The following is a 15556-nucleotide window of genomic DNA, read 5'->3' as shown; positions in this document are numbered from 1 at the left end:
GAGGCCAGGTGGCCTGAGAAGCCTGAAATGTTGACCATGGGGCCCTTGAGAAGAAAAGTTAGCTTATTGCTGGTTTAAGGGAAATTGAATCTCACTTAAAACACTGACTCCATCAAGCCTCAATATCACGGACACTTTAGGTTCTAAATGCCTGTGATCTGAACCAATGCAGATGGTGGCCCTGGTGTGTGTGTGTGTGTGTGTGTGTGTGTGTGTGTGAATGAAGTGGATGAGAGTAGGAACACGGATGGGGCAGAGAGAAGTTTAATAATGAAGAATACTGAATTTGGGGTCAGGGTGGGGCTCAGATTCCAGCTCCATGATGTGGCCTCGCTGGACTATGTCTGAGAGATGTGGAGATAATGCCAGCGGCTGCACAGGGTTGCACACACAGGGTTGTCCTCTGCCGCCTCACAGAGGACTCGGCATTTCTTGCTATGTGTGCTCAGCAGAGGGTGCATGCTAAACAATGTGGCCTATTCAGGAGTTATTCAGGAACCCCTAAGCATATTTGGGGGGCAGGTAGTATCTGGGAAGGACAAAGCCCCCTTCCTTCCTAGATGGATGTGAGGTGCTAATTTGGGCAACCTGTGTGGGTCCTCCAGCTCCTTCGCAAAGGCCTGTGTGGGCCTTGATCATCCCATGCGGAACCGTGGGTAAGGCACACGGCTGCTGGGAAACAGTGGGGCCTGTGAGTATCGCCCATGGACCAAGGACCACCCCTGGGCGAATAGCGAGGTGTGCACGACTTTTACGTTGTAGACCATGACGGGGCGTGTGGGGCTGTGGGCACAGCAGAGCCGCCTGCTGTCAGCCTGCAGAGACCAGGTGTTTGTCTGCCACATCCTTCAGTTTTTTATTGCACTCTGTGCCATGTATATTTAATGGAGAATCTTGCTGAAGCGGCTACTGAGCCCAGGGGGAAAAAGGAGGAGTGGGGAGTGCCCTCCACCCCCGAGGTCAGCAGAGCAGCCTCCTGGATCAGACGTATGCTGGATACATGTTATTTCACCAAGTTCACCTTATAGCAGGAGGTCATTTGTGACTGGCGATGCTCACTCCACAATAGGTGTAATTTGCAGGAAAAGAGGGATTCTCCTCCTCTTTTTAAAATACCTGTCAGCCCACAGTGACCAGTTCCTTGTTTTGAGGTGAGTGTGCCTAGCAGAGCCGCGCTTGGTCTCCACCTTTCTGAGCTCGGTGGGAGGAGGGTGGAAGGGGCCGCCTGCCAGACCAGTGGTGATTGACACCAGGACAGCGTTGCTCTGCCCGCATGGTCTATGTCCTCCTTCCCAGGCCCCGGTGTGAACCCAGAAGGGCCGGCCCCATGTCACCCTCAGGCCCTCTGCAAACTCCCGTGCGAGCCCAGGTCCCTGCCGAGGGCTTGCTGGGGGGCATCGTGGTGGTAACTACCTGAGTGGATGGCTGGTAAGTTAGAAAAGTGAGGCTGCTCGCACCTCCTTTCCCGGATGAAACCAGAGAGGAGAGCCCATTTGGAAGCTCTTCGGGATGCCACTAAGGCCTGCACCGGGCCGGGACCAGCAAACAGCACAACGTGACAGGAGCAGGGCAGGTGGGAACCACAGGGACGTCTAACTGCCATGGGGGAGGGGTTGCGGATAAATCGGGGACAGACAGTGATGTGACACCAGCCAGAGAGGGTTGTTTCACAAACTAAGCTCACCTCCATAAACAACTTGGTGAAAAAACCCACTTGGTTTACCAGCTTCGCCACATCCCACGTGGGTCATTCTGGGCAAGCTGCTCGCTCACTCTGAGTCTTCATTTCTGTCTTCAAATGGGGAGAAAGCTCTTAGTTTCAAGAAATACCAGACTCTGCCTCCATCTGAAGGAAAGATGCATTTTTCTTCTCCTCAAATTTAGGGGGGAATCAGGTATTGTATTTCTATGTCAAAGTCACAAACTCTGGCAGAAATCAAGCTAAAAATCTTTCCATTCACACAGGCATCCGGGGATCCAAATGGCACCCCAACAGGTTGCTCTTAGAAACAGGACCCCAACGTCCTGCCTAGAGTGAACCCCACCATTTCACACTTTGTTCTCCGAGAGGGTCTCCAGCATCCAGAACTGGTGTGTTCGCTTGTGTTGTCTGTAAGCCAGGGGCTGTCACCGATTTAAAGCCAGCACCACTTTTTATTTTTCCAGTAAACACTAGAATTTCCTGGTTTGAACTATAAGAAATGCAATGTTAGACTCAAAGACACAGGTCCCCACCCCCCCCACTTGCTACCTAGGGCAGCCCCCCTGTAACAGAGGGTGAAGGAGTCTCCAATGTGACAAGCAGTGCCGGAGTGCATTGTTGGGGTAGATCCTTGTCCACAGAAGGATCACTTTCCCATCTACCCTGTCATAATGGGCCACATGCACGTGCACACGTAACTTACGAGTATTTGTGCAATTTTGCAAAATAGCAAAGCGTGAGTCCAGGACCACTAGCCCGTGATCTTTGCCTTAGAAGCCCGATGTCATCCTCTGGCGGGAGAACCGGCGGCCTCGTCACCCAAGAGCCTGGGGAGGACGGGCCTTTGGAAACCAGACCTGCCAACCCAGGAGAGCGGGCACCCCCACCACAGGGACCTTCTGAGGTTAAAGTGCACCTGAGACAGCGCATGACTTTCCCGCTTAATTTCCCATTGTAAAAGTTTGGAACGAGTCAAAGAACGAAAAACAACACAGCATTAACCACAAGCGCTGACGGATACTCCTGTCAACTAGCAAATGAATGAACCTCCCTCCTCTGGTATGTACCTGCCGTCTCACCGTGTTTGCCATGGGAGAGAGGCTGTTTGCCGAGCGGATGGAATGTGTGCAGCCGTTTGCTAACACCGGCTCGGCCTTCCAGAACGAAACGAGACCTCTGGACGCACGCAGCGTATCGGGGACCTTGAGTCCTGTTTTTCCGCAGAGCAGACGCCGGTGTGTGCTCACGGCACTGACAGCGGCAAGGTGCCAGGGGAGCAGGTAGGGCCGCTCTACCCGCGAAGATGAGACAGGATCCGGGGGACAGGCTGATCAGATAGAGCTCCCACCCACACGACGTGGATTTTAGCCAATTCAGTCATTTATTCTGAAAGGAAAAGGAGTCGACTCCCCTCTAGCCTCTATGATCACACTTTGTGGCGAGTTTCCCTCCCTCTTTAGAAAAGGCAGGGCGGCTTGTGTCACCTTCTCCGCCTCCTCCTCTTCCTCTTCTTCTTCTCGGGAGGCAAGGAGACACTTCCTTAGAAGTCCTGTCAGCACTGCCCTTAGAAGACTCGAAATGCTCGCTCTCAGGGTCCTCAGTTTCCCTTCAGGGGGAGGGGGAGCTTTCTTTGAAAGAGATCCCCAGCATTCTCCTGAACAGACACGTGTTGTGGGGACAGGGGACATGATCGAGGCCGGGCTGCCATCAGCCTCAGGGACCCAAGCACTTGCCATCACTGCTACCTGCCAAGGAGACTCCGTCACAGGTTGGCATGGAGACGGCTTCTCCCCCACCCCCGACTATTTTGAAGCGAGTTATGGATCTTGGGTTTTGACAACCCTCCATGAGGCTTGAAGGCCAGAAAGTCCTGTCTCCACGTAACCGATCAGGAAGTGACAGGCAGAGGTGAGGTGACACCTTCAGGTGAGCAGCTCGGGTTGGAAGGCAGGTCTTCCTGGCCCGGCTTCCGGTCGTTGTCCTCATTTATCACAGCACAGGCCTGCACGGTCCGTAGGCAGGGCTGGTGTTTGCACACACAGGTGGCTCTGCAGCCACCTGCCTGGGACGGAAAGTAGCACCTGGGATGTGACAAGCGTGGGTCAAGGCTCAAGCTCTGTGGCCAAAACGCTGGGTGCCTCCTCCCTCCCATCGCAGTATCTCAGGGTGACGATGGCGGGAGTGGAGGCCCAGCATCCACAGGGGAATGGTCCAGGGAGTCTCCCATTGGGACAATGGAGATTGGATGGGCTGTTTTCTTGTCTCAGAAACCTCCTACAGAATGACCTTCCTCCCTCTTATTGTCTTTGCCAGTTTTCCTATTTTGGAATGGGTATATTTATACATTTTAAAGTGTTTTTATAAATTAAAATAAAGTGATTTTTTGGTGGCCAAGTGTCTGCAGAAGTGGAGTTAAAGGCAGAGAAACGAAGTGGTCAATCATGCACAAGACTGACAGTTAACTAATAAAATTGTGGGGTTTTTCCTATTTCCTTAAAAGTCAGTTCTCAGAAAAACCACTCATTTACTGTAGGCCCCCTGTTTACCAGCAAGGGGGAAAGTTCATGAAAAGAAAGACATCAAAATATTTACATTAAAGCAAATCTGTGCTCCTACAGCATGTCATACTTGTCACGGTCAGAGCAAGGGGGCTCTGGCCACTGTGAGCTGCCTTTGCTTATACCCACACCACACACATGCTATACCCATGCCAGTCACAGACACACCACACATGTACACACCGCATGCAACATACACATGCCATATTACACATGTACCATTGGCCCCACACTCACATCCACCCACACCCCCCACACACCACCACCACACACACCACACATACACACACACACACACACACCACACATATACACACCATGCACACCTCACACGTATGAACACCACACAGATACACAAGCCCACAGGCACCCCACGATGCTCAAATGACACATGTATGTGCACACACGTGCTAATGTGCATTCTCACACACACACTGCTGGCTCTGTGCTCCGCACCCTTCTACCTTAGAAGAGAAGCTTGTGTGAGAAGTTAGTATTTGGGAAGCAACTTCTTGGGAAAATAAAAAAGCAGATATAAGGTGACCAGGAAACAGGTGAAATGCCTGAGAGTGAAAGGCAGAGTGGGGAGGCATGAACGGACACAGACTGACTCCTAGCAGTCATGATGGCGCCGCCTGAGCAAACCAGGGGCGCTCCCTCGCTGAAGGAGCCCGGACAGTCACCGGAGTCGAGTTCTGCTGCTGCCGGAGGCTCCCAGGAGAAAACAGCTGTGAGAACTGGGGAGGGCCAGGCACAGGACACTCTGTTCGGGCTGCTCTCCTTCCCTCACCTTTCCTTTCCGCTCCAGTGGCAGGTTCCACTGGGTGACTGTCCTCACGGTGTCCCAGCTCCTCCCTCCCACCTCGCTGACCCTCTGTTAGTGGGGGTGAGGGGTGAGGGTGGGCGCTCTGCCTACTCCTACTCCTGACGAACTTCCCAGAAGAGCAAAGACTGATCCACTTTACCAACACCTGCTCCCCTGGCGCCGGTGGACATGGGGCTGTGGAGGGAAGGTGAGAGCAGAGCTCTGACTCCAGGGCCCAGAGAGAGCCCGCAGCTGTGCTCGCCCGGGTCTCATTGAAATGCAGCTTCAGGGGCCTCTGCCCATCTGACCCTCCACCCGCACTTGGAGTAGCAGGCAGTTTGCAGAGAGCCACGTCTGTCCTCAGCTCGACCTTCCCACAGGGAACCCCAGGCCTCTGACAGGGTGGGGCCACAGCCACCGCAGCGAGAGGGGGGCCGGGGCCCGGGCCCGACATGGTCATTTGCCTCCCGTCGCCTCCTGCCTTCAGCTGCTTCCTTCTGACCGCGTTCACCATTCCCAGCCCGCTTGAAGGGGAAAGGACCGGCTTTGGGGCCTTTACCATGCACAGTGGCAGCCTGATGGAGAGCGAGGAGGCCGGCCGCTGGGGTGTAAATCCGCGGCATCACCACATTCGCAGTCCTGTGATCCGGGTCCAATTGCTTAACTGAGATGAAAGGGCGATGACCCCCCTCTGGAGCCTGTTGTGGGGACGGAAATACTGTAATGACTCCCCTCCCCCCTCTGAGATCTCCTCCGAGCCGGCAGAGCCCCAAGTGGTAGCTGGGATTACCCTCCCAGAGCCAGGCCCTCCGCCCAGCAGCCCCCATGAGAACCAGGTACCGTGCACCTCCGGAGAGGGCCCGGGACACCAGGGGAAGGAGAGTGTTGGGGCACAGGGGGGCTTTGGGGGCCTTCCGAGTTGCGTAAAAGGAGAAGCAGGCCGCAATTACAGAAGTGAGAGCTTGGCGCATAAGCTACCTCCGGGCCACCTCCGGGGGTACCCACGTCTCACATGTGGAGACACCTGAAGCCAAGGCTCCAGGTGCCCAGCTCGGCTCTTCCACCCGAGAAGCAAATGTGGCTCCGAAGCGCCTTTAAGCTAGGAAGTAGAAGCGGGGACGTTTGTCCGAAAGCTCAGCACCGATACGCGTGGTGCCGAGCCCTGGACCGTGACCCCGCTGAGTCAGAGAACCCCGTGGGGACTCCGAGATCGGAGCCAGGGCAGCTGTCATCAGGGCGCTCCGGCCAGACGTCACCCCGGGGACCGGGAAAGCCGCTGCTCCCACTGCTCCCATCTCGCCAGAGCAGTTTCCTGGTGCCCGCATCTCTGCCGCTGAGGGACGTGTGGCCCACGCAGCACGAGGAGGGAGCCACCTGCCCTCGAGGGGAGCGCGTGTGTGAGCCCCGTGGCCTCGGGACCTGCACAAGCCCTCCCTCAACAACATGACATTTTCTGGGCCCTTGAAGTACATGTGGATCTGACTCCAGAGCAAACGCCTTTAAGATACGGGAGCAACAGGGAGCGAGTCGGGAGGCTGAGCAAGAGAATATCAATGCGTTTTCCAAAGCCACGGCTCCTAGCAGCCGCAGGAGGCACGCTCTCCGCTTCCGGACAAGCCCAGAGGCGCCGCGGGGCGCGCAGTGTGGGGAGGAAAGTGGTGGTCTCTCGGAGGCCATGCGCGTCTCTGAGAGAAAGTCATTCCATGCTAACCTCATTTCCTGTTTTGACGAGCTTCACCAGCACAGGCGATTAGGGGAATGCCCCAGAAAGTGTGTCTTGCTTTCAGTAAGCATCTGAAAGCCGCTCATTGTGTCCCGCGTATACACAAGGTGGGTGGGCGGAGGTGGGACCAGGAGAATCCACAGATGGTGGGACAGCCATCCCGAAGAGTCAGCTCCTGCCCGGCCCACCCAACTGCCCCCGCACCCTCGCCATGCAGGTGGCTGGGACCTCCCACCCCAACCTCGCCCCGTGAGCTCTCAGGTGGACAGACCAGCCATGTTTCTCCCCCCCGGCAGGTCTGCTTTCAGATGGTTCTCAGCAACGCCACGCCTGGAGGTGGAGGCCTTGGAGGTGGCAATGTCGGCCGGTGGCTGGTGTGTACCGTGTGTCCTTTGAATGTGTCCATGGAGAGTCACAGGGCCTTGCCCCTTGTTCTGTCCACTCGCTGTGTTGAAAATAAGTCGGAGGAAGAGGCACAGAAAGTATGTTGATCAAATTTGCAAATCACACAAACCGCCGAGGAAAGGCCCTCAGGTGACGGGCGCCCAGAGAGCTGGGAGGGAACCAGGCGGAACAAGTGGGAAGTTTCCTTTGACAACGGGATCCTCTGAGGAGCATGCGGTCTGGGCGCTCGGTCCCAAGGACACGGCACGTGCTCAGTGTGGCCCCGGACACACAGCGCCGGACCTCACCTCTCCTCCTCTTCTTCCCACAACAGTGAGCCTCTCTCTGGCCGCCAGGCACTGAACTCCCTTCCCTGGTCAGGTACGGCCTTGTCGTGAGGACGGAATAAGTCAGAGGGGTAAAGTGTTTTGAGAAAGGGAAAGCTCTGAAATTCAAAATAGTATTATTCTTTGCTGTAAGGTGCTTTCCCTACAAAGAAAGAAAAAAATCCGACAGTCTGCGAGCAAAAGGCAGAAAATGATTCAGCTCAGCTTCTGTTTCTCCAGCTTTAACCCCCACGCTGGCTCAGCTTGCTGAGTGGGTGCAGGGGAGCCACATGGAGCCTGGCTCCTCTGCTCCACATCCCCCTCCTCCCCTGCAGTCTGCTTTGCCACAGGCCCTCCCTGGAGGCCTGCTCCCAGGGGCCTGGAAATACTGAGCTCCGGGACTGCAGTCATTCCACAGTCACCCAGAGGGCTCCCTCCCCAGGGCTGGGTCTTCAGAGGCCTGGCTGGAGTGAAACTCAGATGACCAGGGTCAGGGCCTTAGGCTGACCCCTTCCAGCCACTTTAGCTTCTTTCCACCCCACTGGCACATTCTGAAAGCACACCTGCCTTGCTGCTGTTAAAGCCTTGGCTCAAAACATAGATGAAAAATACATGCATCGCCTTAAACTCCTCTTGGGCTCAGTGAAGACTTCCCTGGGCAGGTGCAGGCTCAGAGCTCCTTTGGGCCAAGCTGCATAGGAGAACTTTCTGTGGCAACATACCTTTCTCCGTCCACCACGGGAGCCACATCCACATGTGCATGGTTACATTTCATTTAATTACAATAAAACTTCGGTTCCTCGGTCACACCAGCCACATTTTAAGTTTTCAATGGTCACATGTGGCTGGTGGGGCCTGTATCAGACAGCACAGCCCGGCAGCAGTTGTGAGCCTTGCTATGTGATGGGACGACTGGGAGAACACCGTTGTCTGGCCTCCATCCCCAGTTCCGATGTGATCGCTCCTGGGGGAGCCTGGCCATGTGGGTTTTTAAAAAGTTCTGGGCAATCGAATGTCTGCCAGGGTTTCAGAATCCCCTAGAATTGTGTGGTCAAATTGCTCTGTCCTCTCCTCGGTGACCCCTGGAGCTAATTGTCCTGCAATCCCTATGTGAGCCGGGCCTGTTTCTCCCTGAGCCTGCGACTCCCATCTCTGCCAGGTTACACGTGCCTTCGTGAGTAGTCTCTGGAATGCTCAAAGCACAGTGAGGAGTGACCAGCTGGGAAGAGATGCCATTCCCAACAGAATCCCCCTGTTCCAGGGCGAGCGGGTGTCCAGAGGGGGCTGGCTTAGGTCTGTGTGGCACCCACGGGCCATGTCCACAAACCCATAGCCGGGTGGATTCCTGCAATCTCAGGGCTTTGCCTTGCTGTCCTCAATACCCTCCACATTGCCTCCTCTTCTTCCAGAGCCAGCAGACACAGAGCCAGCAGATGTAGAACCAGCAGACACAGAGCCAGCAGACACAGAGCCAGCAGACACAGAGCCAGCAGACATAGAACCAGCAGATGTAGAACCAGCAGACCTGGAGCCAGCAGATGTAGTACCAGCAGAAGGGGTAACATAAAAGAACATCCCGCCCAGCCCCCAGTGTGGTGCTGAGGGAAGACACATACAGAGAAGTCAGGTGGCTCGTGAGGGCCAGAGCTGGCAGAGCGAGGACAAGAGCCCACCCTCTAGACCTCCCAGGCCACGTCCTCCAGCCATGGTGGCCTTTACTCTTCCAGGAATGGAAGTGAGATCTGACTGAGCAGAGCTCGATTCAACTGAGTCTGATTACTGACAGCATGTGGTTCACCATCAGCCTTTTCTGCCGGGTGGTCTCCGGCAGAAAGCCTGGCTCCTCCCTCTGGAGGCTCCATTCACCGTGCTGCCTCCTCGAGGTCCATGCGTGCCGTTTCCTTGCCCACCAAGCAGTGGTGAGACTCCTGGGCTGGCCACACCACCGAACTGTGATGAGAAGTGATAAGATAATGGCTCTGGTCAACACGTGATTAATACCCAGAATGCCAGGTGCTGGGGGCAGACTGGCAGTGGGCAGACTAGCATCTGCCTGTGCAGAGCTGCAGTGGGGGCAGGGGAGAGGCATACAGCTAAGTAATAAATGCGCCGTCAGGATAATGTTGATAATGGTATGTTCTATGGAGGAAATAAACTAGAGTCATGAGGTATGGAGAAATGGAAGCGCGGGTCCAGGCCAGGACATAGTGGTCACCTGGAGAGGGGACACAGATGTGCATGGCAGCATCTAGTATGCCAGGCACTGGGCGGCTGAGATGTTCACATGGTCTACTGATAAACTGACTCTGGGGTGTGTAAACGGTGCGCCGTCATTTAAATTGTTCATCAAAGTCTGCAAGCGTCAAAGTAAAGACAGGAGGAGCCAGGAGAACTTCCATCGGCCTCTGAGTGTCTCCCCCGAGGCTCGAGCCGTCTGCTTTAACATTTACCCATTCTTAAGGAATATTTAGTTGCCGATTTCAGGGGTTCAGATTTGAGAAGCCAGGACATCTGGTTGAAATGGCCATGCGGTCTATCGTGATGACTGCCAGGCCGCCTGCACCCGGTGACGAACCCCAGCCAAGTCCACTCACTCACATGTAGGCTAGAGGAGTCGGGAGGCGAGGCAGAGCGGGTCCCACCCACTGCTCCGTCCTCAGAACACGGCACAGAGTAGGCCCCAAAGACACCGTGTGAAATGAAGAAGTGAATGGTGACTGATGGAGGGCAAGGGGAGGCCGCTGAGAAGATGGGCCTCCCGGAGAAAGCTCAAGGTGATGATTCTGAGGTCACCACTGACGACAGGCCAGTATCAGATGCACCCACATCCAAACGTCTCCCAGTGTTTTCCTCAAATGCCAACACGTCAGTACTGACTTGAGAGAGGCCTTCCATTGAGGCAGAAGAGAAGGCTGAGTAATACAAGATTCGAGTTCCACACGCTTCTAAATCAGTCATAATGCTCCGTGTGGTTATGGTGATGGCGGCGTCGACTTGTGGGCCTATAGAAATGACTCTCAACCATGACTTGGTCTCCTTTGAATGAGTGTGTAAATAGAGCTAGTAAGCAAACAACTCATTTTTTTTTTTTTTTAAAGTTTTGCTTTTAATGAAGAAAAAGGGATTAAGACACATAGAGACAGCCAGATAAATAGGAAACCACCCAGACGAGACCATGACATAACACTGCAGACACATATCAGCAAACGCAGAGGCCCTTGAAGTCCGCACCGCCAGTCAGGTCCAGGGCAGGCCTGCCACCGCATCCCAGCGTGGGCAGCAGGCAGCAGGTAGAGGCACTGGCAGGGGGCTGAGTCCTGATTTTTTTTTTTTTTTTTTTTTTTTTTGGGTCTGTGTCATTTTCGATCAAGTGTGTCATAGAGCTTCCTGTTTCATCTCCCAGTTATTCTGAAACAAAAACATGTATGAAAAACACAGGTCACTGCCAACCACACTGAGAGATAGCCACTCCAGTACGTGGAAACCGAAAAGGGAAAGAGATTGTAAGTGCCACAGTGAGCCAGGGGGGATCAAATTTATCAGAACCTGTTCAAATAGTGACAATCAACCAAAATTGCGGGTGGTGATGGAGGGCGGGGCATCGTTTAAAAATAATTCAGAAGGGACTGAAAAGGCAGAAGTTCCCAGAAGCCCACTGCCTGCTTACTGACAAGTTGAGGTCAGACTCGGGATCAAGGTCTATCCTGGGGCAACTGAGGCTCCTCCCCTTGTGTCCTTGTTGGCCTCGTGCAGAGTCACACTGGGCTTTCAGGATGACCTGTTTGCCCAGATGATGCCTGAGCCTCCTCCCAGGTCCAAAGAGAGTGAAAGGAGGTCCATGTGGAATTGCTGCCCCCTGAGAGTGAGCTAGGAGAATGGCCCTGACTTCCCCATCCCAGGAGAGATGGCTCCCGGTGTCCCTCACAAAAGCACTAGCAGACACGCTGTGTCCTCAGCCCCAGCGAGGCGGAGAAGCTTCTGACCAGCAAAGACCCCAAGGACCACACAGCACAGCTTCAAGGACCACGGGGCTGGTGAATCCTGCTTTGCCACCAACTAATTCTCCCAAACAAGTGGAGGGATTCTTCCAGAGACACACAGGTGGGCAACTGAAATGCAGGCAGCCTCATCAACCCACAGCCCACGCTGTGACCGGCCAGCCAGCCTTGTGCTTCTGTCTGCTCCTCAGAGGCCTCCGGGGAGGGGGACAGCACTGTCCTGGGAGGGGGCCAACGCAAGCCTGTCCGCTACTCTTGCCATGTTCTCTCTGCAGAAACTCCTGGTGGCCAGGGAGGGGACCATCTCTGCCTGACTGCTCTGAGCTCCCCGGGGGGCCTGGCTGTCCTCTCCACATGCAACCTGCCCAGATGCCGCCCTGAGATCACCAGGAAAATCAGCTCCCCCCCCCCCCCATTTCCTGGCTTTTGTTAATGGCACAAAATTCTGAAAAGAGAGAGGGGTGCATGATCTTAGAAGCACTCCCTCCCCAAGAGATGATGCACGGTGCCAAAGACCCTGAGACGCTAGGAAATAAGGAAAGCCACTTACACAGGGTACTCTGTGCACCCCAGACACTCCTGGGGTAGAGGCCTTTCTTAGGCCGCAGGAATGCTGCTCAGGGCAGCCCTGCCCGGCCCTTCTGCAAAGGGCTCCCGTGGGCTGCAGGCTGCTGGAGTGAGGCTTGTCTCACACAGTCCTTGTTGTCCCGACACGCTTGGCCCTTGGGGATCGTCTGTATTTATTTCTTCAAACTCTGTATTGTCTTATCCAGCATCTTTCCCCCAATGTCCTGTAGACAGGAGCTAGTCCTTCACAAGTGCCTGCATCGCTTTTCTCAGAGGCTTCATTTGCCAGCGGCGGTGAAACACTGGGCTTTCCAAGCGGCGATGCCCGGTGGACCCCAACATCCGGGGGAGAACGTCGCCCTGGTGAGTCAGCTGGAAAGCCAGCTTCCCGGTGTGAGCTTGCATTTAACAATCCAGATGTGGGCCGAAGACTTCACATGCAGAGCCTTCCTGGGTGGGCAAAGAGAAACAGGAACTAAGAAACACATCGGTGGCTGGCATGGGAGGAAGGGGAAGCCTCATTCCTACAGCTTCACCCCCGAACAGAGCGGCACTGCTCTCCAGTTTCCGCGCTTGGGAGTGAGACGAAAAGCCGAGGGCAGCAGCCCGGGCTTCAGTGCGGCGCTCCGGGCCACGTGGACGTGACCTAAGCCCAGAGGGAGAGGAGCAGGGCCCTGAGGGTCATCTGGCCGCCTTCACAGTGCAGGTGCCCAGAGGAAGGAAGCTGGCACCTTCCTCAGGTCCCATGGGACAGACACTGCTGGATGGAGTCCTGAGTCACTCCTACCCGGTCCTAGGGTCCTAGATCCCAAATATCCACTTCCACAGCAAGGCCTGCACTCGCTTGAGTTTGTCTGGGGTTTGGTGCGGGTGAGGTCATCCCTCTGGATTATGTGTTGGCCGGCTACCTATTTATCACTAAAAAAAACCCCATCCACACATTTGAAGAGGTTTGCCCCTAATTCAGAGCCCATCACACTCATGGCGTCCCCTCTGCAGTGCACACTGGGAGGCGTGGAGACCAGTAGCGTCTCCCTGTGTTGGGCAGACCTGGTGGGGGGCGGGAGGGGGGGAGGAGGGGGCGAGTTCCTGATCACACATCGCTCCCTTATCTTACTCCCGCTTGGATGGGCTAAGCTATTCCTTCCCTCTTCAGTATGCAAGGGGCCCCACCCCAGTTAGGTCTCCCCATGGTGTCCCTTGGATCTGAGGAATGGCCTCGGGGCCCACACATCACACTGCGGGAGGTCCTCCCATGTAGCCCCGGAGCCCTCTGGAAGCTCCACAGCAGGCCGCCTCTGAACTGAGCACAGGACGTGGGGAGGGGAGAGAAACAGCAGCTCGGACACCCACCCCAGGTGGATGCTTCCTGGGCAGATGCTTCACCCTGCAGGCAGCATGCACCAGGCAGAGGACCTCACTTTGCTGAGAGGCCACATAAGAGCCCGGCCACTGGCGCCGGCCCTGCACCAGGTCTCTGCCAGCCCCGGGAGACGACCAGCCAGCGTGCATCCTGATCATGGTGATTCGTGTTGGGCTCTGACTGTGTGGAAAGACCACTTTTTTTATATTTATATATTATTGATTTCAGAGGAAGGGAGAGGGAGAGAGAGAGGAACATCAATGATGAGAGAGAAGCGTTGATTGGAAGCCCCCTTTCTGACTTTAATGATTTCCCAGGAGGGAGGGCACTGCTTTCCCCTTGAGCACGGTTAGGACCTGCAGGGCCGCTCAGCAACGTGTGGCCGGTCATCACAGTCCATTCTCGGGAGAAGGGACGGGGCCTCCGGGCTGCGGTGCTGCTGAAGGTGCCCCCAGGGAAGGGGTCTGCACTCCAAGCTCTCTCCTCCTTCCTCAGGGGAACCCACCTGAGGCTGAGCGTACTTAGAAGCTTTCCCCAGGGGCCCTCCCCGAGGAGAGGCAGCTTCTGTGTAGTGCTCCACGCGTCACCACAGACCTGCACGAGGCTCAGAAAGACTCCGTGTCCCTCAGCAGCCCATGGGCAGCCGGTGCACCGGCCCCAGAACATGCACAGGGCCCGCCAGTCCCTGAGCATCCTGACACCGGGCACTGCTCCCAGGCACCCAGCTCAGCACCCCGCGCCCTCGGCCGCTGTCAGGGTCATAGGGTCGTCTCTCTCGCCCAGGCGCAGGGGAGTTGGCCAATGAGCTGTCATGGATCCCGGTCAGCATCCTGACGGTGATGCTGGGGCCACCTGCCGGGAGGAAAGGGCCCCTCTCTCCATTTGCATCAAAGGTGGAGACAGAGACAAGGGTGAGCGACACAGGCCCCTCACTGGGTTATTTCCTGGCCCAGCACCCCTCCTCACCATGGCCACTTTATCCATAAGGTAAGAGCCTCCTTTCAAAGAATGAATCACAAACACGTTTTAGCAAACCAGCAGTCTGGTTGGCCCTGGAACAGGTCACCTTGTGTACAGTTACCAGAGATGCAGGGGCCTTCTGAGGCCGGTTTCATATCCAAGGTTGTACCCAGACACATGAAGGACCTCAGCATCAGAGGGAAAAGCAGGCAGTCAGCGGCCCCAGGGGGCTGTCAGGCACCCAGCCACCCGCAGCCACGCCCTCAGAAGGCCCTGCGTGGGCCCCGGACCAGCAGCATCACACACCCGCACTTCGTTAGAAATGCAGATCCCCTGGCCCTTCCCATACGTCTGCCTTGGGAACGCTGGCGCGAGGACCAGGACCTGTTTTCCGTGCCCCCTGGTGATATGGACCCCACACCCAGGGCCTCCTTGGCGAGTGGTGCCGGCTCCCGTGACTCCTGTGCACTGGCCAGGCCCGGGCCCTCGTGGCTGTGGGTGAGCGCAGGTGAGGCCACTTATCGATGTTCTCACGTTAGTGCCCTCGCTCCTCACCAACGGCTCTCGCCTGAGACCCCACAGCCCAAAAGCCATGCAGATGGTCAACACATTACCGGGGTGACCTGGGGAGGAGTGTCAGCTGGATTCATCCCTATCTCCTCCTCCAGGTGCTGCAGGGCAGGAGGACAGCACACCCTCCACCGGCCCCGTGCACGCTCCCTGCCTGCCTTCCCCAGGCCCATCTGCTTGAGGAGAATGCTTGAGCCCTGAGGCCTACTGGCCTTCCCCTCAAACTGGAGAATAGTGTGCTCACCACCTTGACCTGCCACCCCGAGGGGGACAAGACACTCACCCGGCACCTGGTCATGCCCAGGTGGGAGCACAGCAAAATGCTGCCCGCTGGACAGGTCGAGGCAGCCTATGACCAGGCCAAAGGAAAGTAAAAAAATAGGTTGTTTATCACTTAAAAAAAAAAAAAAAACTAACCTCATACAGGAAGTATGCAAAAAGAAAGAAGGGGAGGAGGAGGGAGAGGAGGAGGAGGAGATGGAGGAGACAGAGGGGAAGAAGAAAACACAGCCCTCCTGCCATGCTGACAGGGGCACTTCCAGGGCACACGTTTGGTGCGGGCAGACCTGCTGCTAGTTTCCATCCCCGATTGTGGGGGTT

General features: G+C 55.9%; 1 protein-coding gene across 5 annotated transcripts in view; it reads right to left on the bottom strand.

The window, feature by feature from the left end:
- LOC311630845 (uncharacterized protein) overlaps window positions 1–15556 on the bottom strand; it is a 124481-nt gene that overhangs the window by 57023 nt on the left and 51902 nt on the right. For 3 of the 5 annotated variants that reach the window (XR_014796471.1, XR_014796472.1, XM_084900308.1), the window contains exons 2-5: window positions 12047–12513; window positions 5530–10906; window positions 2056–3783; window positions 1685–1788 (exon numbers count right to left, since the gene is read on the bottom strand). Coding sequence is in view for 1 of the 5 variants with exons in the window: in XM_084900308.1 (XP_084756434.1) it covers window positions 1685–1751 (67 nt within the window). In the remaining 4 variants the exon portion in view is untranslated. Of the gene's footprint in view, window positions 1–1684; window positions 1793–2055; window positions 3784–5529; window positions 10907–12046; window positions 12514–15556 lie in introns of all 5 variants that reach the window. The other 2 variants (XR_014796473.1, XR_014796470.1) reach the window with 2 other exon arrangements.

The sequence above is a fragment of the Pipistrellus hanaki genome, assembly GCF_964339955.1.
Source record: "Pipistrellus hanaki genome assembly, chromosome: 12".
Taxonomy (NCBI): Eukaryota; Metazoa; Chordata; class Mammalia; order Chiroptera; family Vespertilionidae; genus Pipistrellus; species Pipistrellus hanaki.
This window is presented reverse-complemented; position numbering and strand designations above follow the sequence as displayed.